Source organism: Cnephaeus nilssonii (genome assembly GCF_951640355.1).
Source record: "Cnephaeus nilssonii genome assembly, chromosome: 13".
In the NCBI taxonomy this organism is placed as follows: Eukaryota; Metazoa; Chordata; class Mammalia; order Chiroptera; family Vespertilionidae; genus Cnephaeus; species Cnephaeus nilssonii.
In genome coordinates, this window is record NC_137084.1 from 5,025,902 (window position 1) to 5,053,865 (window position 27,964).

The 27,964-nt window shown below is 50.1% G+C and overlaps 3 protein-coding genes across 6 annotated transcripts in view; 1 reads left to right on the top strand and 2 right to left on the bottom strand.

Moving 5' to 3' along the window:
* Positions 1-2,145: 2,145 nt before the first annotated feature.
* On the top strand, positions 2,146-10,945 carry PPP2R5B (protein phosphatase 2 regulatory subunit B'beta). Its single transcript, XM_079788092.1, has 14 exons — positions 2,146-2,883; positions 3,331-3,786; positions 4,511-4,707; positions 5,262-5,363; positions 5,522-5,614; positions 5,741-5,871; positions 7,155-7,214; positions 7,315-7,423; positions 7,889-7,942; positions 8,016-8,066; positions 8,184-8,303; positions 9,334-9,461; positions 9,720-9,821; positions 10,220-10,945. The coding sequence occupies exons 2-14, from the start codon at positions 3,588-3,590 to the stop codon at positions 10,365-10,367; spliced, it is 1,494 nt and encodes a 497-aa protein (XP_079644218.1). The 5' UTR covers positions 2,146-2,883; positions 3,331-3,587; the 3' UTR covers positions 10,368-10,945.
* A 255-nt stretch (positions 10,946-11,200) lies between these two features.
* On the bottom strand, positions 11,201-12,346 carry GPHA2 (glycoprotein hormone subunit alpha 2). The gene is made up of 4 exons (XM_079788101.1): positions 12,213-12,346; positions 11,767-11,869; positions 11,424-11,608; positions 11,201-11,335 (listed from the first exon to the last, which is right to left on the bottom strand). Exons 2-4 carry the CDS (start codon positions 11,867-11,869, stop codon positions 11,234-11,236), a joined length of 390 nt encoding a protein of 129 aa, XP_079644227.1. The 5' UTR covers positions 12,213-12,346; the 3' UTR covers positions 11,201-11,233.
* Positions 12,347-14,608: 2,262 nt separating this feature from the next.
* Positions 14,609-27,964, bottom strand: part of MAJIN (membrane anchored junction protein) — a 29,984-nt gene continuing 16,628 nt past the window's right edge. For 3 of the 4 annotated variants that reach the window (XM_079788093.1, XM_079788095.1, XM_079788094.1), the window contains 9 exons: positions 26,087-26,132; positions 24,350-24,425; positions 24,047-24,172; positions 23,093-23,124; positions 22,438-22,529; positions 20,440-20,503; positions 16,237-16,309; positions 15,316-15,433; positions 14,609-14,746 (listed from right to left, as the gene is read on the bottom strand). In XM_079788093.1, coding sequence (XP_079644219.1) covers positions 14,701-14,746; positions 15,316-15,433; positions 16,237-16,309; positions 20,440-20,503; positions 22,438-22,529; positions 23,093-23,124; positions 24,047-24,172; positions 24,350-24,425; positions 26,087-26,132 — 673 coding nt within the window. In that variant the 3' untranslated portion in view covers positions 14,609-14,700. Of the gene's footprint in view, positions 14,747-15,315; positions 15,434-16,236; positions 16,310-20,439; positions 20,504-22,437; positions 22,530-23,092; positions 23,125-24,046; positions 24,186-24,349; positions 24,426-26,086; positions 26,133-27,964 lie in introns of all 4 variants that reach the window. The other variant, XM_079788096.1, reaches the window with a different exon arrangement.

Sequence of the window (27,964 nt, forward strand, 5' to 3'; positions counted from 1 at the left end):
CACAACCCAGGCATGTGCCCTTGACTGGAATCGAACCCAGGACCCTTCAGCCTACAGGCCAACGCTCTATCCACTGAGCCAGAGCTTAAAAATATGTGTATTGCTTTCAGAGAGAAAGGGAGAGAGAGGGAGACAGAAACATCAGTGATGAGAGAGAATCAGTGATCAGCTGCCTCCTACACACACACACATACACACACACACACACACACACACACACACACACACACACAGGGGGAGGAGCCCACAACCCGGGCATGTGCCCTGACAGAATCAAACTGTGACCTCCTAGTTCATTTGTCAACACTCAATCACTGAGCCATGCCTGCCAGGTCCCATTTTTAAAATTGGATTGTTTAATTGGATTCTGGTGTTGAGTTGTAATCATCTATTGGCCACTTCCTGCACACCCCCTACTGTGGATTGAGTCAGCAACCTGGGCATGTGCCCCTGAACCCATGACCTCCTGGTTCATGGGTCAACGCTCAGCCACTGAGCTACATCAGCCAGTCTCCCTTTTCGGTTTGATGATGGTTTCCTTTGCTGTGCAGAAGCTTTTTAGTTTGATGTAGTCCCATTTGTATATTTTTTTCTTTCTCTTCATTGGTTGATTCTTGTATGTACCCTGACTGGGGATGGAACCTGCCACTTTGGCGTATCAGGATGACGCTGTAACTAACTAAGCTACCTGGCTAGGGCTTCCCCAGTTTTTTTCTGCAGGGATGTGGGAGAAACGTCACCTCCTGAGCCTGGGAGATGGGCATGGAGAAGATGAAGGGTTTCCGTTGACAGATGGGGACCCAAAGGGCCAGATGAACAAGCCTGGTGAAGATTTCTGAGCAAGGGGATCACTGGCCAGCTCTCTAGTGGTGTAGTCCTGGATCCCAGTCTGGCTACACTGGGGCCTGGCTTTCTGTTGCTCTACAGTGGTTCTCAACCTTTCTAATGCCGCGACCCTTTAATACAGTTCCTCATGTTGTGGTGACCCCCAACCATAAATTATTTTCGTTGCTACTGCATAACTGTAATTTTGCTACTGTTATGAATCGTAATGTAAATATCTGTGTTTTCCGATGGTCTTGGGTTCTTCGCCTAATACCATCGGAAAACACAGATATAATACCATCGGAAAACACAGATATTTACATTACAATTCATAACAGTAGCAAAATTACAGTTATGAAGTAGCAACCAAAATAATTTATGGTTGGGGGTCACCACAACATGAGGAACTGTATTAAAGGGTCGCGGCATTAGAAAGGTTGAGAACCACTGCAGCAGGTGGGCACCTTGGGCACCTAGGATCCTATGCCACAGGGAAGATGGCTGGGTGATTGCAATGGAGCACTGAGTGGTCACCAAGGCCCAAGTATGGGTGGGGAAGACTCCAAAAAGAGCCCAAGCCCCTGACCCCTCCCTGACTCCATTGTTTGTTGTCATTGACCACTCATGCTGCTCATATGGACCAGCTAATTGTTCATCTAGGCAAAGCTTCTGGGTAGCGCCTGGCCGGTGTGTCTCAGTGGTTGAGCATAGACCTCTGAATCAGGATGTCGCGGTTCAATTCTGGTCGGGGCACATGCCCAGGTTGCAGGCTCAATCCCCAGGAGGGGTGTGCAGGAAGGGGCCAGTCAATGATTCCCTCTCATCATTGATGTTTCTCTCTCCTCCCTCTCTCTCCCTTCCTCTCTGAAATAAATAAAAATATATTTAAAAAAAACACAACACTTCTGAGTGGCGATTTCACAGTGTAGTGTAGAGGGATGGAATCCGGGCGTATAAAGGGTATTGGGGTCCAGGGTTCTAGGAAGGGGTGAAGGGAACTGCAGGCTGGGGACTTCTGGCAGGAATGCCCAACTCCTGGAATGCCACCTGTGCCTTGGATACCCTGCACGGGCTTTTGAACAAGAGGGGCTGGGGAGTCCAGCTTGCCTGGAGGGGGGTGGTGTCAGTGCCAGGGAACACCGCCAGCTCTGATGCTTTGCCACTCCAAGGCTGGCCCTTTAAACCTCAGTCCATGATGTCACCACAGACAGCAAGAGGTGGGAGGGGGACTGCAGGCCTGAGGATGGACTGCATTTCCCAGCAGCGTGGGGCGCGCCACACCCTTCCCAGCAGGCACTGGCCCAGGCGGACTATTAACCGGCCCGGTGCCGGTTTCCAAGCGGATTCTAAAGTGTCTGGCCATTCTGGGACGAGAGTGGGGTTCCCGTGGGGGTGGAAGGGTTGGAGCAGGCCAGGTCTTTGGGCCTGGCATAGCATCGGGCCCCTTTGTGCGTGTTCTGTCATTAGTCCTGGCTTCCTGGTGCAAACCCCGGAGCCCTCCACCCTCCCTATGCGGGCTCCCTTCCGGAACCTAGGAGCTCAGCACCACTCGGACCCCATCCCCACTCTGCTCCACCCTTGCTCCCGGATGCCCACAGGGCTGCCCTCCGGTCTGGCAGCCCCTTTAAGCGGTGCGGGGACTACATCTCCCAGCGGCCCCGGGAAGCTCCTGACGCAGCCCCCGCCCCGCCCCCTGCCCGCGGGGCGGTGCGGGCCTGGAGGGGGAGGTGACTTGATGTCATCCTGAGCAGCTGGGCGGCGGGTGCCGGGGCGCATAAAGCCGGGGCTCCCGCGGCGGCGCGCTGCGCCAGGTCGGTCCCGCGACTTGAGAAGCGGTCCTCGCGCTGCCCAGACCGGCCCGGAGCCCGCCGAGCGCCCGCGCCCCGACCCGCCGCTGAGCTGGGGGTATGCCCCGGCCCCCCCGGAGCCCGAGAGGGAACCCAGGAGCGCCGCCGCCCAGCACCCGGAGCGGACCCGCCGGGAAGGAGCTCTGAACAGCCGCCCCCTCCCCACCTGCAGCCCCTGAGGTCTGGGGCCCAAAGTCTGCGGTTCTTAGAAGTGAGTGTCCCCCACCGGAGGCAGATAAGATTTGGGGGGCGAGGAAGGAGCTGAGGTGGGGGAGGGTGCTGGGCTCTAGGAGGGGGGTGGCATAGGGATAGGGCCCCCATTCTTGGGGAAGTCCCTAGTGGCCAGGATCAGTGGGGCAGAACTGGGGCCCCATTCTATTAGGGGCCGGCGGGGAGGAACGGGATCCCCATTCTAGGTAGGGCTGGCTTGGGGGTAGGCTCTGTGCGGAGCGGGGTTATTTTGGAGCTGGGGCCATCAGACTGAGAGGAGGGAGGGACTTGTCCCCTGGAGGGAGGGGCCCCACCTCCGTTTAGGGTCTGGGCCAGAGGAGGGAACAGAGACGCGCCGCAGCACTCACCCGCTGTCTTCCTGGAAAAACTGACCGGCTCTCTCCATCTCTTTCTTGCTGACCTCTCTGCCCGACTTGGTTTTCAAAAGACCCAAGGTGGGAACCCCAACTGGACTCTCCGTGACCCCCAGGAAGAACCTGAGGCCTGAGCCATCCTCCTCTCTACCCTGCCTGCCCCCCAGGACTGGGCAGTTGCCGAAGGCCCTGGGGGGGGGCCCAGGACTGTGGTTGTGCCCCCCCCCCTCCCCAGGATGGGCCCAAGTTAGCCAGCCAAGCCTCACCCAGCATCTTCTAGGGCCGGTGGGAGCCCCAGGGTCCCTGAAGGCGTCACGGCTGCCTGGCTGTCATGGAGACGAAGCTGCCCCCTGCGAGTACCCCCACCAGCCCCTCTTCCCCGGGGCTGTCACCTGTGCCGCCACCCGACAAGGTGGATGGCTTCTCCCGCAGGTCCCTGCGCAGGGCCCGGCCCCGGCGGTCCCACAGTTCCTCTCAGTTCCGCTACCAGAGCAACCAGCAGGAGCTCACTCCGCTGCCCCTGCTCAAAGGTGAGCCCACCGCTGGCTGCCAGGCTGAGGGCAGTGAGCAGCAGCCGGCAGCTGCCATCAGAGGGAGTTTGGGGAGCCCCTTCCAGGTGAGGGACTCCCCCATCGGAGCTGACCCCCACCCCCAGCCCTCTCTGCTGACGCATGGCCTGATTGGCCTGTCATCCTTGGAGGTGGGGCATCGGGAGGTGGCGCCACCCTGGGGGGCAGACCATGGCCAAGGGTGGGGCCCACAGCCTGGGCTCCAGAGGCCAGTTGAGGCCCAGGCGCTGCCAGGGTCCAGGAGCAGGAGTTTAGCAAGGCTCCCTGGGGTCACAGTGTAACCCCCACCTCTGGGCGGCAGGGCCTGACTGGCTGAGCCAGAGGGCACTCTAGAGACCCTCAGCCCTGACCCTTCACCCCACTTCTGGCTGTTAGGACAGAGTGCCACCTCTGAGAGGGAGAGTGGCTGTTGGGGGCCCCTTGGAAGCCCAGCATGCAGGGTGTTACCTTGCTTTCACCTCAGGCCACCATGCCCTCTGTGGGTTAGGGGGAAGAGACTATTCCTTTACCCCGCAGGAATGGAGGGTGGGACAGGAGCCCCGGCTCTCTGAAGGAGTGGGGATGGCACAAGAGCATGGGGTGGGGGGGGGGGGGCAGGGGAGGCTGCCCTAAGGATTAGGAGGGCTCGCCCCTCCCCAGAGCTGTGGCAGCTGGAGCCCAGGCTCAGCCCCTCCCTCCTTCCCAGACGTGCCGGCCTCGGAGCTGCACGAGCTGCTGAGCAGGAAGCTGGCCCAGTGCGGGGTGATGTTTGACTTCTTGGACTGTGTGGCCGACCTGAAGGGGAAGGAGGTGAAGCGTGCGGCGCTCAATGAGCTGGTGGAGTGTGTGGGGAGCACGCGGGGAGTCCTCATTGAGCCTGTCTACCCAGACATCATCCGCATGGTGAGCACCTGCTGCCCGGCCTCGGGGGGAGGGTCTGGGGGGCACAGGGACACTGCTGACCTGCGGGGGGGGGGGGGGGGGAGGGTCCTGTGCGAGAAAAACCCAATACCCTCCTGCTTGGTCCCACATCTCCCCTCCCCACTCCGCCCTCCAGTGCACCCGACCAGGGCCAGCTAGGCCACTGTTGCTTATGCTCTCCCCAGGCCTGGTGCGCACGCCCCCCTCCGCCCCCGCCCCAGGCCCTTATCGCCACGGCCTGGCTCAGGTGCGCTTCTTCCACTGAGCCTCTCTCAGTGCCCCAGCTAGAAAGCTCCCTTTCCTGGCTGGAATGTCTGCAGTCCTTACTGCTTTCCATCTTGTCTGCCCCACGGGCTGCACCCCATAGAGGGCGGGATGTGTCTTGTCCACCCTGGATCCCCAGCCCCTGGCCCCGGGCTTCCATGAATTATGTGTTCAGGGAATGACTGCCAAGGAGTGCGTGCTGGGGCAGGTGCTGGGTCCTGGCTTCTGCCTCTGAGGGCTCTCTCGTAGAGAACCCCGTCTGTGTCCCTCAGATCTCAGTGAACATCTTCCGGACGCTGCCGCCCAGTGAGAACCCTGAATTTGACCCTGAAGAGGATGAGCCCAACCTTGAGCCTTCATGGCCACATCTGCAGGTATGAGGGCTGGGGAAGGTAGGGATGGAGCTTTAGAAGAGATGGAGGACAGGGGGGAGGGTCTCCTTAAGTCCTGGACTGATGGATGAGGACCACGGGGTGGGGTGAGTAGGGGAGTCTGTTCTCAAACTCACCTTTTTGTCTGTCCCCTCCCCCAGCTGGTTTATGAGTTTTTCCTGCGTTTCTTGGAGAGCCCAGACTTCCAGCCCTCCGTGGCCAAGAGATATGTGGACCAAAAGTTTGTCCTGATGGTGAAGTGGGGAGCCCAGGCCGGGTGGTGCCATGGGGCAGGGGCAGGCTCACTGAGAGGCATGGGGATAGAAAGGAAGCAACCTGGGCTTGGTCTCTCTCCTGACCCTTGACCCTGGGTCCCACAGCTCCTAGAGCTATTTGATAGCGAGGACCCCCGGGAGCGTGAGTACCTCAAGACCATCCTGCACCGGGTCTACGGCAAGTTCCTGGGGCTCCGGGCCTACATCCGCAAACAGTGCAGCCACATCTTCCTCCGGTAGGTGCCTGCTGCCTGCCCCGCGGGACCTGGAGAGGGAGGGGGAGAAGACTGAGGCAAAGGCTCCCGGGCAGGGGGTCCTAAGGAACTCTGGTTGACTGAGTCCTTTCTTGGCAACATATTTTGTAATATCGATTATTCAAAGCCTGTGAGGTCAGCAGAGAAAGGGCATTTATTTCCATTTTACAGATAAAGAAATAGAGGCTGAGAGGGATGAAGTGGTTTGCAGGGCCTCCGTCAGTCCAGGGGGGTCTAGGATCTGTATCTTTTGACTCTTGTGCTCAGCCATAGGGACCTATAGAAAGATTCTTTCGGCCTAGCTGGCGTGGCTCAGTGATTGAGTGTTGACTTATGAACCAGGAGGTCACAGTTCGATTCCTGGTCAGGGCACATGCCCGACTTGTGGGTGCAGGAGGCAGCCAATCACTGATTCTCTCTCATCAGTGATGTTCCTCTCTCTCTCTCCCTCTCCCTTCCTCTCTGAAATCAATACAAATATGTATTTTTAAAAAAGATTCTTTCTGCAAATGTGTATTGAGCACCAATGCTAGCATGGCTTTGTAGCTGAGACTGGCTCTGAAGTTAGAAGGCCTGTATTTGAGTTTGGTTCCAGTATTTGGGTTCTCAGGCAAATTATTTAAGCTCTCCTAGTTTCCTCATCTCTAAAATGGGAATGACAGCTATATCAGGGACAGTCATCAAGAAATGAGGCGATGCCTCCAACGCTCTGAGGACAGCGGCCCCGACCGAGGCCGGGACTACAGAATAGATAAGACATGATCCCTCAGACTCCCTAAGATCCCCCGCTTATTCACTTTGGGACAAGTTTCATTGAACCACTGAGCCTCGATTTCTTCATCTGTAGAATGGATCCAATAAACCCTGCCTCCTGGGATAATTTTGAGAAGTACATAGCACAGTGCCTGGCATTCTTTCGGTTGACTGGCATGAAGAGTGAAGGACGCAGGCTAGGTGCCTGCTGACTGGATGGGGACCAGGTCATGAGGGTCAGGGTCTGGGGGAAGAGATGAGTTGGAATGCTCCCTAGAAGAGGTTTGAGCTGAGACCCAGAGAGGCACGGTGGCTGGGCTGAGAAGAGCGATTCGGAGGTGGGTGTGGATCTCCGTGGGGCCTGGCTCAGGGTATTGGGACGGGAGCATGGCCTCTGGTTGGAGAGAGTTGGACTAGCGTGCAGGGTTGGGTGGGCAGGCAGGCTGGCTGGGAGGGGCTGGGCCTGCTCCAATTGCTCTGAGCCCTTCTGCATCCTCCTTTTTCTCTGGCAGGTTCATCTATGAACACGAGCGCTTCAATGGCGTGGCTGAGCTGCTGGAGATCTTAGGAAGGTGACTCTCCCTGGGCCTCAGCCAGAGCATCAGCGTTTGGGGAGGAAGGATTGAGGCCGGTCACCTGAGCCCTCCTCCTCTCTTCTGTCCCCATCCTCAGCATCATCAATGGCTTTGCGCTGCCCCTGAAGACTGAGCACAAGCAGTTCCTGGTTCGGGTCCTGATTCCCCTGCACTCCGTTAAGTCGCTGTCAGTCTTTCACGCCCAGGTAAGGCCCAGACCTGGCCCCGCACAGCAGAGAGCGGACAGAGTTAGGCAGCCATGTGGGTCAGCCTGCCACTCTGGCTTCAGCCACACGAAGTCACCTTCTTTTTCTTTCCTGATTCTGTTCCTTCTACTGTAGAGAAGCCCCATGACCCTTTAAGACTCTCAGACATCAGCTCTGTGAAGCCTTCCCAGCCCCTTTCTCTCAACCTGCCCTAGGCAGGCTTAAACACTCCTGTATTCGCATAGATTGTGATACAGATTTCTGTCATGGAAACTTGTGTAACATTTATAAGGGCTGGTTTGCTGAATGTTACCCCTGTGAGATCATCATTGTGTCCCCGCACACTGGGCATGATGCCTGGTACATCCTAGGTGAATGCTCGGTGAATGAGAGTAGACTCAGTAAGTGACCCGGGTCCTGCCCTAGTCCCCTCCGGACCCATCTTCTCTCTCTCTGCCCCCACAGCTGGCATACTGTGTGGTGCAGTTCCTGGAAAAGGATGCCACCTTGACAGAGCATGTGAGTACCTCTGGGGGAGAAGGCAGGTCTCCGTCCCTGCAGGTCTGACTCCTTTCTGCCTCAACTCCCACAGGTGATCCGGGGGCTGCTCAAATACTGGCCAAAAACCTGCACCCAGAAGGAGGTAGGAAAAGGGCTTTGACGACCACCAGAGGGGGGTAGGAAAGCTTAGCTTCTGGAGGGCAGTCAGGTGTGTGTGTCAGGGGAGTTGGAACTGCTGCCCCGTGTCCCTGCCCCCCAGGTGATGTTTCTGGGGGAGATGGAAGAGATTCTTGATGTCATTGAGCCCTCCCAGTTTGTGAAGATCCAGGAACCCCTCTTCAAGCAGGTGGCTCGCTGTGTGTCCAGCCCCCATTTCCAGGTATGGGGTGGGAATGGGTGAGGGTGGGACCTGGGGATGGACTAGGAAGGTTGACCAGTTGACCTAACACAGCTCCCTCAGCCCTCTGGACTCTCCTGGGTCTGATAATGGGGCGATGCTGGACTTAGGGTCGAGCCCTTGGGTCAAGCCTTAGATCTGCCTCCCACTGGCTGAGGGGCCTTGGGCAGATCACTTCACTCTGAGTGTGATTAAGCTTCTCATCTGTAATGTGGCCAATAGGGACTTTAGAGATAGTAGGGTAAACATGTTCGGTAACTAAAATGTGCTTTACATGGGTTATCCCTTCTTTTCTTTTTAAAATATATTTTTATTGATCTCAGAGAAGAAGGGAGAGGGAGAGAAAGATAAAAACACCCATGATGAGAGAACTATTGATTGGCTGCCTCCTGCGCGCCTCCCACTGGGGATCGAGCCCAAAACCTGGGCGTGCCCCTGTCCAGAATCGAATCCAGGACCCTTCAGTCTGCAGGCCGACACTCTATCCACTGAGCCAAACCAGCTAGCGCATCTCTCCTTTTCTTAGTGGCCTTCAGTTTAATCAGTCCCACTTCAGGGCCCAGCTGGGACCCCCCCCCCCCCCCACCATGAGGCTGGCTATAACTAGTGTCCTTCTACATGTGTGACAGACTTGCTCCCATTCTTATGAGCCATAACCTGGTGGAAGTCAATTCTTCCTCACAGTGATTCTGGCACCTCATTCAACAGCCCTGTGGAGATAGCTATTATTTATTAGCCCCATTTTACAGGTGAGAAAACTGAAGCTGAGAGGTTAAATGCCTTGCCCAAGGTCATGTGACCAATGTGCAGTGGAGCTAGGATTCAACCCTGAGCGTTGGGCTCCAAATCCAGTTTCTTTCCTCCTTGTCACACTGCTTCCTCCAGTGGGTTACATGAGTCCTGAGGATGGGTGTGTGAGGGCAGGGCACCCTGGGTTTTGGGGTGGGTACCAGCCCTTGCACCTGCAGGGAAGCCTCTGCCAGGCACTCCCTCTGCCATCTCCCTGCCCCAGGTTGCAGAGCGGGCTCTGTATTTCTGGAACAACGAATATATCCTGAGCCTCATTGAGGACAACTGCCACACTGTGCTGCCTGCTGTGTTTGGGACCCTCTACCAAGTCTCCAAGGAGCACTGGAATCAGTGAGTGCCCAGGCCCTGACCTAACACACAGAAGCTGGGTCCAGGGCCAGCCAGTGCAGACGCGGGGTTACTCCTAGCTAGAGAGACTGAGGCAAGGGTCTCAAGAGGGCTGAGGGGTGGCAAAAGGGGCAGGCAGAGGGCAGTGCCTGTGGTGTTAGGTGCACGCTGTTTGGGAACAGGGGTCGGCAGAGCACTGTGGAGGGAGGTGGGGCCAAACTGAAGGTGCTCTCATCTCACCCCCTCCCCTGACCTGCCAAGAACCATCGTATCTCTGATCTACAATGTGCTCAAGACCTTCATGGAGATGAATGGGAAGCTGTTTGATGAGCTCACAGCCTCCTACAAGCTGGAAAAACAGCAGTGAGTGTTGGGGAGCCGGGCATGGAGGGAGGGGGAAAAGCAGGAAGGAACCAGCTTCTCATGGTTGGAGGGAGCCTCAGAGGATGAGCCCACATCCCATCTATTCAGATATTTAAAGTCTCTCCCTATGTTCCTGGCAAGCGCTGCCCACTCCCCACTACATCGTCGTCCTCCCAAGGGCTTCTCCGGGTGTGGAGTGCGGACGCCTTGGAGTTTCCTCTCTCCCTGGCCGGTCTCTCAGAGCCAGGCCAATCCACCTGCTCATGACCAGCCTCCTCGGTGATCTCTTCCCGGAGCGGAAGGCTCCCATAGATCATTGGCAGATGAGGTGGTGGTGAAGCAAGCTGGACTGCAGGCAGGGCCACAGGTAGGGGACCTGCCTTACCCTCTCCCCCCAGGGAGCAGCAGAAGGCCCAGGAGCGGCAGGAGCTGTGGCAAGGCCTGGAGGAGCTACGGCTACGCCGGTTACAGGGGACCCAGGGGGCAAAAGAGGCCCCCCTCCAGCGCCTTACACCCCAGGTGGCCACCAATGGGGGTCAGAGCTAGAGATCCTGTAGAAAGGGAGGAACTGAACCCAGAGCTCTCAGTCCCTCTATGCCCTCTCCTGCCCAGGGGCCCAGAGAGACACACACCTACCCCTGGCCTTGCCAGAGTGCGTTGGAGGGCTCCCTGCCTGGCCCAGCGTGGGCATTTACTGTGGGGAGGAGAGGAGAGGAGATGGTGGTCCTGGCAACAGAACTCTCAGGCCCTTGTGGCAGGACTTGACCAGGGCAAGCTTGACCAGGAAGCTGCCATCAGGGATCTCCCTGCCCCAAAAAGCTGGGCTCCCGACTGCAGGCAGGTTCCCACACCCTGCTCCCAGCCTAGGGCAATGGGACTCAGCTCCTCATGCACCCCACCTCGTGCCAGCGCGAGGTCTTCCGCACCCCACCATGGATCCATGGTCTATTTATTCTCCCCTGCTCACCCTCAACAGATGCTGACCTGGGCCTGGGCATACTCCTTCCCTCCCCTCCCCTTCCCTCCCCTCTCCTCCCTCCCTCCCTCCCTCCCTCTGTACTTTCTTGTCCCCTTTTTATTTATTGGGCAGGGGGAGGGGTGAGGGCACAGGCAGAAGAGATTCCCCATGTCCTGGGGCAAGGTGGGGTCACAGTTACCATGGTCTGTCCCCCTTCCCCTGGCTGGGGGTAGACTTAATAAAAACAGGAATTCAAGGACTGCTTGCTTTATTAAGGGATATGGCCAAAGAGGGAAGTGAAATGATGAAACACTGGTAAGGAGGTGGCAGAGGCAGGCAGAGACTCCCCTCTTTTCAGGGGGTTGAAGCTGCTGTCCGCAGTGATGCTCAGGATATACAGTTGTACTCCACCTCGTCCCTCTGACCAAGGGGAGGGAGGTGGGGACAGGGTGGGCTAGTAGCGTGAGAGGCGACACATGTCACACTGGCAGGCTCTGGCCGTGAAGATCTCCAGCTCCTCCCTCCGGCCCCCCCCACACTGCAGCTGCACCTTCACCTGTGGGAGAGGGGATTCGGTTCCAGTCCCCTTCCTTGAGCCATTTCAGACCCCCGACTCCTCTGTCTCTCCCAACGGGCCCCCTCACCTTCCTCAGGCCGATGATGGTGCAGCATTGAGAGATGGAGGTGACGTTGTGTCGATAGCCACTGGCCACCAGCACCGAGTACCGGGAAGGGAAGGCGCTAGATTCGCAGTGGCCCACACAGGCCTGGGCCACATGGGAGCCCTGGCAGGTGCCTTGGCGGTCACTGCGCACTGTCACGTTGAAGGCTAGGAGACAGGCGAGTTATAGACGGTGCCTCTGCGAAGTCTCACCCAGCTCCCACTACCTGTTTCCTCCGTGGGTCCATCAAGGGTGCTGCCTGCCCCTCTGTCCAGCCCATCAGCTCTTTGCTCCCACCCAGCCCTCTGCTCCAAGAGTTACTCACGGTGCAGGTGGCAGCCTGGGATGGCCGCCTGCTGAGCCCAGCCTTCAGTGATCACCAGGAACAGCAGGCAGAAGAGCAGGGTTTGGGGGGACGCCATGGGCATCTGAAACAGTGGGCAGACAGGTCTCTAGAGCATGTGCAGGCGGATGCTTCCAGGTGAATGAGCCAGGGCTAGGTGAGCCTATCTGACGGGTGAGCAAGCCTGTGGGGCTCTCTTCCCTGTACCTGCCTTTGAGTGTGAGTCTGCCTGTGAGTCTCTCTGGATGGGTATCAGCGCGAGCAGCAGTCTCTGGATGTGATTTGTCAGCTCACTGTGGTGGTTTTCCCCTGCATTTCTCCCACCATCTGGAGCACAAACATCTGCCTCCCGCCATCTGCCCCATCTTGGCCTATAGGACCCCATCTGCAGTCCCAGGTCCCTCAGGGCTCCTGCCTCAGGGGCTTACCACTTCCAAGGCCCAGGAACTGAGTGGCTTGCTGAGTGGCTCCTTGAGCAGCCAGCTGCTGGTCTTCAGACTTGCTGCTTCTCCAGACTTTTATTCGCCAGCATTAGGGAGCCACGCCTTCTCGGAGATCGGCTTTCAGGCCTGCTGCCCAGCCTCAGGGCACAGGCCTCAGCGATCCCACCTGGGAGATCCAGCTCTGGTCTGAGGTGTGGTTGGGGGGCGTGGCACCTGCTGCTTTCTGCTCCCTTCTGTCCAAAAGCTGCCCAAGGCCCAGGGCTGGGGGAAGTGAGGTGGGGAGAGAAGCCCAGGAGCTGGTGGAGTGGGCAGCTGTGCAGGTGGAGAGAGAGGGCCCATGAAGGGGCTAAGCTGTTGCCACCCGGGTTCTCTTTGCTGTGTGGCCTTGGGCAGAACACTCATTGAGGGTCTCACCACCCCAACCTTAAAACTACTAAAGCCTGGCTGGCATGGTGCAATGGTTGAGCGTAGACCTACCAAGAGGTTACTGGTTCAATTCCCGGTTAGGGCACATGCCCGGGTTTCGGACTGGATCCCCAGTAGGGGGTGTATAAGAGGCAACCAATCAATGATGTTTCTCATTGAAGTTTTATTTCTCTATTCCTCTCCCTAAAAATTAGTAAAAATGTATTTTTAAAAAACCCTACTAAACTCAGCCCGGCCTGTCTCCTTAATCTACCACAGAGGAAAGGATCTGGGAGGAGATTCTTTTTTTTTTTTTTTTGGTGCGGCAGGGTGGGGGGGTGGGGGGTTAGGGGTCGGGGGAGACTTAAGGACAGGGGAAATGACAGCATGTTTCCAAGGGCTGTGGCTGGTTGTAGCCATGGGTTCTCCAACTGCATGGGAGAGCAACCTGGAGACTGACAGCTTAGGTCAATGTCAAAACTCAAGGCAGCTGCCACTCGCCTTTCCTATAATATCTTCAAAAAAAAGAGATTACACCAGGGGCCGTCTGCTGAGATGTACTTGGAGGCAGAGCCGGGGGAGAGGGGGTTCTAGGTCAATTTCAGAGCTTGCTTCCACTGTCAGGTGACAGGCTTCTCACCCTGGGGGTCAGCTCCAGAGTGGGCTTCTCCTAGTCACCGGGCCAAGAGATCTGGCACCAGGAAGAGCCTGAAGCTGTTGATCCCAGCAAATCCCATCATCCAGTCCAGCTCTGGCTCTGGCTTTACAGGTGAGGCAACTGAAGATCAGAGGAGTGTTCCTGACGGTCACACAGCGGTTAACGTCAGGGCTGACTGGGAACCCAAACCTGCTGTCTATGCATGGTGCTAAATTACACTTGGGACAAGAATGTGGCAAGTTGGAAAAAGACCCCCTAGCCACTGCAAGGGCTTGGGTGGGGTGGAAACCAGGTGATTGGCCCCCCATCCCCAGGGCCACTGCCCCACGGTCCTGCTCAGAAAGCAGAGCCAGCCGCGGGGACTGCCGGAGCTGGAAGGTACTTGAGAGCTCACCAAATCCTACCTCTTCATTTTCCAGATGAGAAAATAAGAACCAGAGAGAAAGCGACTTTGCCAAGGCTTCACTGTAAGCTAGCCAGTCAGAGGCACTCAGGTCTCCAGATTCCGGAGTTGTGCCTACCGGCAGCTTTGTGAGGCAGCCATGCTTGGGACAACAGGGCAAAGGCTGTAAATGCACCTTGTCCCTCGTCCTCCCGTCCTGACACCCGCTGGCTTCCCCTTCGGCCCTCCTCTCCTCAGGTCCCAGGCCCTTTCGCAGCAGCCCACCTCTTCTCTTCTCCCCACCCCAGCTGAAGGCAGCAAAACAAGGGGTCTCCAAGGGATCCCACTCATCCTGGGAACCTCCCAGCACCTGGCAGATAAATCAGCTGTTTAAAGACTAGAGGCAACAAGGGCTCATTACTTCGCAAGGCGGTCCATTCTAACACTAAACATCTCTAACAGTTAAAAAATTATTCCTTTGTCCTCAGCTAAAATGAGTTGCCCTAAATTCCCAACAATTACTTTGATCCTCTCTGGCCATACAACAGGAACCTAATCTGTCTGTCCCGACAGTGAGTCTGGCAAGACCCTAACCGCTGGCAGGCGACTTAAAGTTTGCAGTGAGGTACAGACCCCACCCACCCAAAGCATCCTGTCGAGGAGAACCAGGTAGACCCAGGGGAGGTGTCAGGCATTGCTTCTCTGTGTCTTGAGGAAAGAGTTTGCTCTCTCTCACACTCTGCTTCACTGAACTCAGTCAATAACTGTTCATAAATAATTTACTGCCATAAGGATCCTAAGTGCTGGAGATGAAAGGTCTAAACTGAACCTCAGAGCAGCACAATTCTCAGACCAGAGCATTTTAGAAAGTTCTATTCTTTTCTTCCTTTTAAATTGGAAAAAAAATTTATTGGAAAGGGGCGAAGGACAGGACAAACCGACAAGAGGACTCAGGGAGTTTGGGGCCCTCATTCCCCAGGACTCGAGTGTCATAAGCAGAGGACACTTCCCACGCTGCCCTGGAAGGCTCACTGGGCGCTCTTTCCGAAGAAATACCGGAACGGGAAGAGAGAGCTGCAAGACAGAAAGCAGAACAGGCTGAGACTCTAGTGGTCCCTTCTCTTCGCCCAGGTCGTTTATGGCTCCCTTAGCGAGGGGAGCCACCGAGTGAAAATGCAAGTCTGGAACAGCATTTGAAAAGGTACCCAAGTTAGATTATACTCAGGCAGGGGAAATAAAGAATTGCAATGGGATGGCTGAGCTCTAGATAGACAAAGGGATTTGCAGAAAGGACTCTGAAGACACAGCCTAGATTCAGAGGGGAGAATGGAAGCATTTTGGTAACCAAATCATTTCTAAATGAGCCAAGTACAATGAGAACAGTCTCTGTCCAAGCAAGATTTAAGGAACCAGGCCCAATGCGAGCAAATTGGGTGGGGTGTGTAAACATGAACAAGATGCAGTTTTTATTAAATTCACAATTAGTGCTCAATCTCCTTTTCATCATCTATCCTGGACAAAGAGATTCTACAGGTAATCTGCTGTATTTTCTACCCTATTTTCCCTGAGAGACCCGATGAGACAGACTCTGGAGCTACTTCACCCTGGGTCTCAGTTTGATGGCAGGAGAGAGTCTGTCTTACCTCAAAAACCCAAAGAAGCCACTGGTCCCCGGGTCTGTGGGTCCTGCAGGTGGAGGTGCATTGCTCTGCTGCAGTGGTGGGGTACTCTCCCCTGCTAGGTTGTCCTCCCATCTAGAACCTGCAAGGAAAACACTCAGGCAGGAAGTGTTAGTCCGGAGGCTACTTTCATACGCACAGAAGGCAGGACACACTCAGCATGAGCCAAGGGCAGCCTCACACCAGGATGTTTTAAAGCCAGGTGAATTCTTTGTTCTGACTTTCCCAAGTTCATCTCAGCCCAGTAAGATGCTATTCTGACCTTGGAGTCATTTCCAAAGTCAGGCCTCTGAGATTTTTACACTATTTAAGTCCCAGCCACCCACACGGCTGGTGTCTTCATGTGGAATGACAACTTGTTGAAGAACTCACTTGCTCACATCCCTGTATCTGTGATAACTGCAGCCCATACTGAGTCCCCATGCTGGGTAAATGACCAGCAAGTGAGAAGGGAAACACCTGACATGCATTCCCAGCCTTGCTGAGCATCTGCTGCACCTTCAATATTAACAGGAATGCCCCGAAGGGAAGAGGCAGCTTCCAGAGATCATTCTCCAATAAGACAAGAAGTCATACATCCTTTCCAACTTTTTGGTAAAACTTATCACCCAACATGGAGATGTTTTGAAACATTGGGAGCATCAGTTTCACTATCAAAAGCATGGGAAGGACATGCATTGCCTCCCTTCACTCCTCTAGGGAGCTGGGTGTGGGGTGGCTTCTGTTACTCAAGGGCAAGCCCCTAGACAGGCACCTCCATAGAAACAAGACACACCACCCACCGAGCATGCCCAGACTCAGAGCTCTGTGCTGCTCTGCTCATCAGAAAACTAAAGGGGACAGGACGAGTATTAGAGGAGAATAAATGCACTTCCCAGAACCTACCCTGTGCCTGGACATCAGTGCCATCAAATGCTGGAGTCTCCTGACATTCCTGCTGGGTGTTTCTTTCCACGTTCTGATAAAAAGAGGACCAAAAAAAATTTTTTTAAACTTTACTCTTATACATCTTAGGGTCTGAATGCTATTTGTTGGTGAACTGATTTCACATCAGTGCTGGGGCCCGGCTTCTGATTGCTCATGCAGGTTCTGTATTTCCTTCGGTATGACGTCCTTTCCTCATTTCAGCTTCCTAACCACTGTCTTTCTAAAATAACAAGATTTAAGAGCTGAGAATAAACCAAGCTGGGTTTAATTTATTATTCCGTATTACTGAGTGCCAACTGTTAATAATGGCACAATACTGCGGTTCAGCAATCTGGAGGACCTTAACTTTACTGTGAGAAAAGTATAATCTATGGGTAAACTGACACATAGACTAAGTCTTACAAGGCGGTGTGATAAGACTCCCCCATGAGTCTACATGGAGTGCTGTGGTTGATGAGGAGGACATGAATAGAGCAGGTGGCAGCTAGTCAAGGAAGGCTTCACAGGGAAGTGCTACATGAATGGAGCCTTGATGGATGAGTGGGATTTTGTCATAACAGGGGTAAATTGGGGTTAGGAGGTGGTCAGAGAGAGCAGGCCGTTCCAGAACGGATGTGATGCACAAAGGCACAGTGCCATTGAGTACCAGTAAATATGATCAGCATGGCTAGAGCTGGGCAGGGGAAACATAACCACAGCATAAGCAATCAGTACACTACAGCACAATCTCATGATTTCTCCTTGTGCTCTCCCTTCACAGTACAGAGCTTCCTTTTGACATCCTACAACCTGGTTCCAAACCCACATTTCCAGTAGCCAACCTGAGCGCCAGAAACTTGGATCATATTTTCTGTGGGAATCTCTATCAACTGACCACTCCCCTCACCAGGGGTAACAAAGGGAATGAATGGGTTTGCCCTTCCTTCCCATTTCCCCCAAAAGACCCTTTGTGGAACCTGAGGGCCTGAATACCAAGCAGTGCTGGTGAAGAATACTACAGCAAGGGGCTGCATACTATCCAGGTAGGTCTGGGAGGCAGAAGCATGGCAAGCCACTAGGGAAGTTAGAATATAGCCCCAATCCTAAGCATAAGCTGATATTTCTGATATGAGCTTTTCCACAAACCATCAAATTCCAGGCCATATAGACAGCCACTTAAGTCATCTATATATACATATATATAAAAGCCTAAGTGACCGTTAGGACCCAATGACCAGAACGACCAGTTGACCAGTCGCTATGAGGTGCACTGACCACCAGATGCTCAATGCAGGAGTTGCCCCCTGGTGGTCAGTGTGCTCCACAGGCCCATCTCCCCGGCCCACCATAGGCCTTGATCGCCGGCATGGCCAAGGGACCCCACCCATACCTGAATTCGTGCACCTGGCCTCTAGTATTCCTACAAAAGTGAAAGGAAACTCTGGGAAGGAAGAAGACATCTCTTACCTCTTCTAGACAGGGTTGATATGGAATTCAGAGGGCCCAGCTCTGATTTCTAGCTTGAAGGAATGATTCTTACAATTTTAATGAAACTGTGGTTTGGGGCCTCAATCCTGATGCACTGACCCTAATGAAAGCATCTACTAAGATTGGTAGTGATGACCAGAAGGGCAAAGGCCCTAAGGCAGAGGTAAAGCCTACTTCTGAACCAGGGAACTTCCCCTCACAAGATAATTGAGCTTTTCTGTTCTCTTGAAATCCTGAGAGAGGTCTTCTTAGGCAAATGTCAAGAGAGGAAAAAACATTATGGCCTGAAATAAGACTGAGGGTATCATCTGGGACATCCAATGGGACACAATACTCTGAAAACCAAACACAAGGTTGCTTCCGTATGTTCAGGGCCAGATCTGCTTAGAAGTGCAATTCAAGCAGAGGAGGCAAAAACAAAACAACCAACACACATGGCAATGTGTTTTACCTCTAGACCATATTTCTGTTCTCCCCCATTTGTTTTTTTAACTAAAAAAATATTTTTATTGACTTCAGAGAAGAAGGGAGAGGGAGAGAGATGGAAACATCAATGATGAGAGAGAATCATTGATGAGCTGCCTCCTGCACACCCCATACTGGGGATCGAGCCCACAACCTGGGCATGTGCCCTCATCAGGAATTGAACCATGACCTCCTAGTTCATAGGTCAATGCTCAACCACTGTGCCACGCCGTCTGGGCTCTCCCCCATATTTTATGCTTCCAACCTCTGGATCTCTAGGTCTTGGAACCTGGGGTAACAAAGGGAATGAATGAGTCTGCCCTTCTCCCCAAAACACCTTTTATGGAACAGAGACCTTATTCAGATGTATTGTATTCTTTTAAGCTTTCCCCACATAGGCTCTCAATGTGTTCAGACGTGTATAATCCACACTGTGATCTTACACCCTAACTTCCCCCCAAGGGGGAGAGAAAATATTAAGCATTGGACCATAGGAGCAAATTCAATTTTTTCCAGCTCAAGTGACTTACACTGAGAGTCACTGTGTGATCACTTTAATTTAGGAGAAATCCTCTCTTTGGGAACAGGGTCTACAATGGAGACTGTCTTTGGGCTTTGAGTCAAAATCAATAAACATGTTCCTTTTGGATTTTTTTCTTGCTCAAGAGTTTTTTTCTAAACTCAGTATCAGGTTGAAAAGGTAATTATGTTGAATAAGAAACTGTGAGTACTGTTCTTGAAGGAGATGATTTGTCAAACTAAGAATAGGAAGATACGAAGGGAGAAAGTGAAGGAAATGTTCCTTAAACAGTAATTATCTTGGTTGTATAAAGCATCTTTGTTCACCAGAGTTTCAGGTACTCCTATTGTACTCTTTGAGTTCTTCTTGCCTCTCTAAAGGATGAGAAGATAGAAGAGGGCAACCATCTATATAAAATCACGGCGGGACCAGTTGGCCATGCATGGCACGAGGAGGCCTTGTAGCCCACACCTGCCCACACAGGTAGAAGTCTGAGTCCCAAAGGGTACACTCTTCCTCCAACTATATGATAAACTCCTAAAAGAAACCAAATTTTACATGTTTTGGTGTGCCTCTGCATCTCACACAATGCCTTGCAAACAGAAGACAGAAGAATCATTTAGGAATGAAAATCATTTTACTTTTCTACTTTACTTTTCATGGTTCAGCCAGGGCTGACTCCCCAGTAACACCTCCCAGCACCACACTTGATCCAAGCTCCAGGGGCACTGGCTTGGAGTCACCAAATGCACTGTACTCTCTCCTCTTGGCCTTAATTCTTTGAGCTACTCTGAGCTACTATAGGAATCCTCCTTGACATCATCTAATCTGGGTGAGGTTATCCTGTGTGGTGCCTTTGTATCCTGTGCTTCCTTTATTCCTGCACATCGCATATCTATCAGTAATGGTCTGCCTAGCTTGCACTGTTGGCATTTTTAGGTGAGATTGTGATATCCTTAGTACCTGGCACATAGTAGACTACATAAAAGTTTGCTGAATGGATGCATAAATGTTTGCTCATTAACTGATCATATAATGGAGTCCCGGGAAGGTAAGAGTGTTTGGATATTTAAGGTCAGAGCTACTTTGGAGAGAGAGAAGAAAAAGGCATTAAATAATGCAAACTCTTTACCAAAAGCTATTTTTAAAAGAAAAGGAAAAGAAAAAGGGTACTATTTTAGAGACTACTACAGAAAAGAAGCCCTGAAATGGAGGCGTAGCAGAATTATGAAAACCTAAGTGGGGAACAGACCTCACAAATGAAATTAAATACTACTGGGGCCAACCCATCACTGCTCTAATGAAGTTTTCTCTTACTAGTGTCCTGAGCTTTTACATGCCTAGCTCGTCTGCAGACTCAGGCCCCAATGTAGAAGGCAAAAAGGTTTCTAAAGAGAAAATTCTGTATCGGATCCTACCTCAGTTCAACAGACCTCTTTTCTTATTTCCGCTACAAGTACAAGAAGCAGCTTTTTAAGCTGAGAAGAGAAGGATTCACCGATGTGTACAGTGTTATGCAGCCACTTTGAGACAAGCTGTGGCAAGTACAGAATGGCTGAATGTTGTTCCGCAGATGGTGAAACCTGAGAGTGAGTTCAGTCAATTCTGTGTGTACTAAGGACCGAGATGTGCTGGTAACAGGAATCCTGACTTGATTGTAACAGAGCAGGAACAGTCAAGAGCTAGGACGCCTCCATTGTGGTGCTTACCCTGCTGGTTTCCAGGAGGAGCTTCTTTTTGCTGGGACCTTGGCTGGAAGTCCTCATCTTGGCCCTGAGGTGGGGAAAAAGCCCAGGAAATGTTACTGGCAGCAGCAACATCACCACATTCAAGCAAACGGGGCTCAAATGAATATTTCAGCAGGTTGGCTATTTTTATACCACTCTTGGCCTGCAGAATAAATTGTGTGGCCAACTTCTCTTTGGGTGCTGCTTTAACTCACAGTAGAATCCCAATTTAGGGATCTAGTGGTTGAGAAAAGGAAAAATGGGCTGACAGCAGGTATCAGACTGTGAAATACCTGATCATGCACCAAAACCCAGAGAAAGGGAAGATATAAAGCTTCAGTTCCACAGAAAATTCAGTCAAGTGGAAAGACGCAAAGCTTCACACCTCCAGTACCCTCACTTTCCACCTGGCTGGGAAAGGAGTTCCCACTCTTCTCTGCCTGTGCACTAGGAGGGTGTACAAGTCAGCTCCCTCGTGGTCTACCTTCACTGTTCCCGTATATCTTGGGGCCCCCACAGTCCCAGGAAAAAAGAAGCTGCTCTCTGTGAACCTGGGTGGAAAGCACTCTGTGCTGTGGAGCAAACCACACCTAGGATTATTCCAGCAGCTCTCTCTGGGTGCTAGTAAGAATGACTGGATTGTTTTACTGACTCATTTTGTCCCTGACAGAGAATAAAAAAAAAAAGAAGTAGCCTCCTCAATAGCAACTTCAACATGTTAGCAATGTGCTCAATATTCCACCTAATATCACACAGCGCAGCACCTCACCCAACAACTGATACCCTCTTATAGACACTTATATTTTAGACTGGACTATCTTTTATAGAAATTTTCTCAAAACCTTTTTTTTAAATGTATTTTTATTGATTTCAGAAAGGGAGTAGAAGAGATAAACATCAATGAGAGAGAATCACTGATCGGTTGCCCCCTGCATGCCCCCTACTGGGGATTGAGCCCAACTACCTGAGCATGTGCCCTGACCAGGAATCCAACTGTGACCTCCTAGTTCACAGGTTGACACTCAACCACTGAGCCACGCTGGCTGGGCTAGACTGGACTTTTAAAAATATATATTTTTTTATTGATTTCAGAGAGGGAGGAGAGAGATAGAAACATCAATGATGCAAGAAATTCATTAATAGGCTGCCTCCTGCACGCCCCACACTGGGGATTAAGCCCACAACCCAGGAATGTGCCCTTGACTGGAATTGAACCTGGGACCCTTTAGTCCATAGGCCAATGCTCTATCCATTGAGCCAAACCGGCTAGGGCTGGACTATCTTTTACGGTAGATTCCTAAAAGCTTACTGCTCACTAGGTAAAACAGAGTTACATTTTATTTGTTCTATGTTCTTGTATAATATCTTGGGACCTCTTTAAATCTTGTGCCTTCTTACTGTGTTTTTTGGTATTAAGTTCTCATTGAATATGTATCAGACACAACTGTATAGATCTGATTGCATTTCTTCTCAGCCTTGGTCTTTTATTTTTTTAATTGATTTTTTACAGGGAGGAAGGGAGAGGGATAGAGAATTAGAAACATCGATGAGAGAGAAACATCTATCAGCTGCCTCTTGCATACCCCCTACTGGGGATGTACCCACAACCAAGGTACGTGCCCTTGACCGGAATCGAACCTGGGACCCTTGAGTCCGAAGGCTGATGCTCTATCCACTGAGCTAAACCGGTTAGGGCAGCCTTGGTCTTAATGAACAGAAGAATCCTACTTTGCTGAAGAAGGGGTTGTGTTCAAATTACATTGCAAATATTAACTTGCTTCCTTCCCTTAGTCCAGCGGTCGCCAACCTTTCGAACCTCGCAGACCACTGGTTGGCGAACGCTGCCTTAGTCCACCCACTGGAACAGGCGGATACCAATGAAGCCCTGAGAAAGTGACTCCCCTAAGGACAAGAACAAGCAACAGCAACAGCTGGCCTCACCAGGATGCAGGATTTCGACTCTCTCCCAACACCACTGACCTGTCCAGCCCGGGCCTGCTGGGAGAGATGGACAATTCCATGCGCTTTCGTTTCTTCTTCATGGCTCTTGCTGCTTTCCTCTCAGCTAGGACCTTCAGAGAGGAACCAGAGGCCTGTGATTCCTCCTTTTTCAAAGTTGCTCACAGTTCATGAGGGCACAATGAACTCCCCATCTTTAAGTTGCCAAAGGCAAGTTTGTCAACTTTCCAAGTAAGGGTAGACATTCTGTTAGGGACAATCTTAGAAAGTTAGCCACGGGGGAAAAGATGGTCTCATGTATCCAATTCTGATCGGACCTGGGTAGCAACAAAGGAAAACAGAAAGAGACTAGAGCAGGATTTTTTTTTAATTTTTTGCCCCAAGAACCAATTTAAAAAATGTATTTTTATATTGATTTCAGAGAACAAGGGAAAGGGAGAGAGAGAGAAACATCAATGATGAGAAAAATCATTGATTGGCTGTCTCCTGCAGGACCCCACTGGGGACAAAGCCCACTATCCAGGCATGTGACCAGAAATGGAACCATGATCTCTGGTTCATAGGTTGATGCTCAACCACTGAGCCACACCGGCTGGGCTAGAGCAGGATTTTTGGGATTTTCAACAACATGAACTAATAAAGGCAATTTTCACTTTCTATACAAAGGCAAACTTACCAATCCAAGGGAACCGTCATCTATTGGTTTCCCTGTAACAGGAAATTTAAATGTCATAATGGGTCAAGACATCGATTCACCTGGATTTCTGGCTACCATTTGCTTCTCAGAACTGGTCCTAGACAAAACCCTCGTATATACTCTTTCCCCTTCTGCCTAGTACCACCTATCCTAGAAATATAGTCTTCAAAAATCTCTTCCTCCCCTATTTTAGAACTATTATCATCTACAAGCTGAAAATTCAGAGTTTGATTCACACTATATTCATAACAATATGCCACTTAAATAGGGGGCCCCTACTATGAAACAAAAGGTGGAACTTCAGGCATCAGTGACAAATTAATTGGGGAGATATTTTGAGGCAAGACCTTTGCAAGCTTTTCCTAATCAAACTTGCAGGTGTCTACTTGTCCCATTATAAGTAAAAATAGTGATGACTTAGATTAAAAATTAGGAGATACTACTTTAAGATACTACTAAGGTGAAAGTTACTGAAGCCTCTAAAATGGAAGAAAGTCTTCATATAATAGGTTCTTTCACTGAGTGATTACTGTCAAGCCTGTGTACTTACTTTCCAACCTCCAATATTTATATATTTTATGGTTTTAACAACTCAATGAGATAAGTACTATTATTATTCACTATTTCACAAAAAAAGGCACAGAAAGATTAAGAAATTTATCTAAAAATTAATTTAAAAAAAACATATCCTTGGGTGAGGATTAAAAAAAAAAAGGAAATTTGTTGAAGGTCACTCAGATTAAGTGGCAAGGCCACCAGGATTTGAACTAGGCATTCTGGGTTGGAGCACATGCTCCTGATCTCTACACTGGGTGGTATTGGGGCCCAGTCTGACTGACCATTTTGCCATATTCAACTTATACTACTAACCATGCCAAGTTCAACCTTCCCCTTTTTCTTCTCCACCACCCACACTGCCATCATTCTACTTACCAGATGACAGGCTTTCATTAAACCATTTCAGCTCCACGTACAGTGTCAAAACAAATGGATAGGGGATCAACACGATTTCGCCATTTTTGAATTTCAAGTGGGACACTCTCTCCCATTTGCTTTTATCTGGGAAATGGTGCTAAGGAGCGAGGAAAGAAGTCAATACGAATCCCTGAGTACTATTTTAGTGATGACTTTTTCTCCTTTCCCTGACCAACCTTCTAAACTGTCTATGGGTTTATTCTTCCATTTGAATCTACAATGTGAATTGTAGTTCAATCCCATCCAGAAATGAAAGGATACAGGGAAATACAACAAAGTGTTCTGTAGCAAATGGCTGCAGACTGTCCAAATTTCCCAAGACCACACGAATAGAATCCTGGAAAATGACATGCTTTTAATTAATTTAATACTCAAAAACTCTATGAGATAGACACTTCTATCATCTCCATTTTATAGATGAGGAAACTAAGACAAAAAGAGGTAAAATGACTTATTCAAGGTTACATAGCAAGTAATGGTGAAGCCAAGATATGAATCCAGGCCGTGGGATTCCAGAGCTTACTCTTAACAATTAGGCTATACTACCTATTAATAAATATTTCCTAAATGAATGAAAGAGAATAACATCTGCCTCAAAACAAATGAGAGCAAAAGAGAACGTATAAAAAGCACTTTGAAAACTTTAATATGATTATAAATATATATATAAATGCTCTCTAGCTACCATTTATTGAGCTATTATGTGGCAGGCATTGCACACATCTATTTCTAATCCTTGCCATAATCTTGAAAATAAGCATTCCTCACTGACAAGGAAACATTCAGAGAAGGTAGGTCACTTGCCTAAAATCAGGCTGTGAGGCAGAACTGGAATTCAAATCCCGGTTTGACTGGCTCTAAAATCTATGCTCTCTCCACTTCACTATGCTCCCTTGAGCTCTTCTCTGCCCTGTTAACTGAAGCAAAGTGAAATAAATTCTGCTCTACTCACAATTAAAATAAGCAAAAAACTGTCATCGTCCTATATTGCTATTTATAACAATCTCTCTGAGGTCCTGCAAGATCCTAATGTATCTTCCAACACTTAGCTAAAGAGCCACAAGTATCTTTAAGGCTATGACTCAAATTTTTTGTTTCATCGAGTATTGTGTTTATGTATTTAACCTTTTGCACTCAGATGTCGAGTGTGACTCGACACGATTAGCATCGGTAGCAGCTCAAGAAAAAAGCGAGTGCAAAGGGTTAATTATATTTGAATTCTTTAAAATGTGGCAGCATATGTCTTCATAAACCACAATAGTCATAAATCACTGAGCTGAGAAGTTAGAAAAGAATAAACTACTTTAAAACTCTTAGTTTATCAATGAGGCAATCAAGACCCAGAGAGATAAATGATTTGCTGAGGGTCACACAGCTAATTAGTGGCTCAGCCACGACTGGAATCCAGAACCAGTTCCCATAACTCTAACCCCTTGCCCAGTGCTTTTACCAATTTACAAAAATGTCCACCTGCTCAGTCTTCTTCCTGTGGGAAAACCTAAATCTAGAGGAGCTGAGTAGAAAAGGAATGAAAATGAAATGGGAATAAAGCAATGGAAAATGTTTCCAATTAAAATGAAGACCCAGCAGCCTTGTCTCTGTATTTACAGTTGAACTTCCTGGACGTCAAGTACCAGGCAGTGGTTGGGATGGTGAGGTTTCCCAGAGCCCTGGCAGGCGGCGGTCCTTCCATTTCTCGGAAGCTTTCTCTATGCCAGCTGCCACAAAAGAAAGCTGCCCATGGCTGGGAACTCTGGTAGAAACAAAACCCTCAGCCTCAAAGGTGCTGACACTTCAACTAGGAAAACTGAGAAAGAATACAGGCTTTAACTACCCTGGAAAAACAGTAACATTTCTTTGCAGAGGAAATGTGGCAGGGAGAAGCCAAGTAATCAAGTGGAGGTTGTGACTCAGTTGGTGAGAAATAATTAAAATTTGGACATGGACACACTTTCGGCTTAAAGAACTTTCCCAGAAGTTGTCAGCTTTTTTCCCTACCTCCAGCTCCTGGATGATGACTTCCTTATTTTCTATATCTTCCCCTCTAGAAAGTAAGCAAACAAAAGATAAGCCAGGGAAAGTTCTGGAGACAGTAGACAGTAGAGCAAAAATGACACTGCCACTGAGCTAAAGAAACAGCTACAATAATAAAAGCGTAATATGCTAATTAGACCAGACGTCAGTCTTGATGACCTTCCAGATGAAGCTGGGACTTCGAAGGAAGCCCGGGTCCTGGGTGCCAGAGGGAAACCAGTGCTGGTAGCAGGGATAAGAAAGGCCTACTGTTGCACGAATTTCGTGCATCGGGCCTCTAGTGACTAAATAACAATTGCATGTGCAGACCCAGTGCTCATGGGAGGAAGTGATCACCTAGGAGGTGTGGTCTGAGAATTAGTACAAGGCTATATACCAAAATATCTTCTCCACTAACTTGCCAAGACCTGAAATTCTCACTGTGAAAGTACAAATCTGTTAGACCATTTGTACTCATGTATAGGGGTTCTCAAGACCCTTTCAAGGCGTTTCCAAAGGCAAACATCATTTTCATAATAATATTAAAATTTACTTGCCTTTGTCACTGTGCTAACATTTGATTTGTAATCTTTAGTGCAAAAACAATGGTGAGCAAAATTGCTGGTGTCTTAGCCAATTGCATTTAACCATACTAGCAGTTGTAGTAATCATTACTGCCACACAGGAAAAAAAAAAATCTAGTTTCATTTAATATCCTTGAGGAAGCAATAAAAGTGTAATAATTTGTTAAAATCTCAACCCTTGATTACATGTCTTTTTACTATTATGTGATAAAGCGGGAAGCATGCATAAAGCACTTCGGCCTACAGAAATATCAGAGTTGTCTGAAATAAAACCAACCACTTGTGCAATTAAGCTGAAAACTGAACTAGCTGCTCTTTTCATGGAACAGTATTTTATTTTGAAAGTGTTGTTACTCTTTTTAAATAAATCTTTATTGTTCAGATTATTACAGTTGTTCCTTTTTTCCCCCTATAGCTCCCCTCCACCCGGTTCCCACCCCACCCCATGCCCTTACCCCCCGTCATTGTCCTCGTCCATAGGTGTAAGATTTTTGTCCAATCTTTTCCCGCACTCCCCACACCCTCTTCACCCAGAGAATTGTCAGCCCACTCCCTTTCTATGCCCGATTCTAGTATATTCACCAGTTTATTCTGTTCTTCAGATTTTTTGGAACAGTATTTTATTCGAATGATCAGTTGACACAAACTATGGTTGTTATTCAGACTTGGTAATATGAACATTTTCTCAAAAATGAACAGTGAGCTTATAAACTTAAGTATTTGTTGTCAATGATAAATTTTGGGATTTGAAGCAAAACTTTGCACTTTGGAAAACTTTTGTCCACCACTATGAGGTTGGCAGGTTCCAAATACTTTAAACATTTTTATGATGAGGCTGGTAGTAATATTAAATATGATTTTAAAAAATATATTTTTATTGATTTTAGAGAAGTGAGAGAGAGAGATAGAAACATCAATGATGCGAGAGAATCATTGATTGGCTGCCTCCTGCACACCCCACACTGGGATTGAGCCGGCAACCTGGGCATGTGCCCTGACTTGGAATCAAACTGTGACTTGGTTGATAGGTTGACGCTCAACCACTGAGCCACACCAGCCAGGCAAATATGATTTTGATATTGTATATGTACATCTTGTTTCATTGTGTTTTGTTTTATTGTGCTTTACAGACATTGCCTTTTTTGAAAATTCAAAGCAAAACTACCTGCAAAAATATCATGGCTCACTTTATTGCGGTGATCTGGAACCAAACCCACAATATCTCCAAGGTATGCCTGTATAATGAAATGTGTTGACGTCTGGATGATCTGCATAAGGC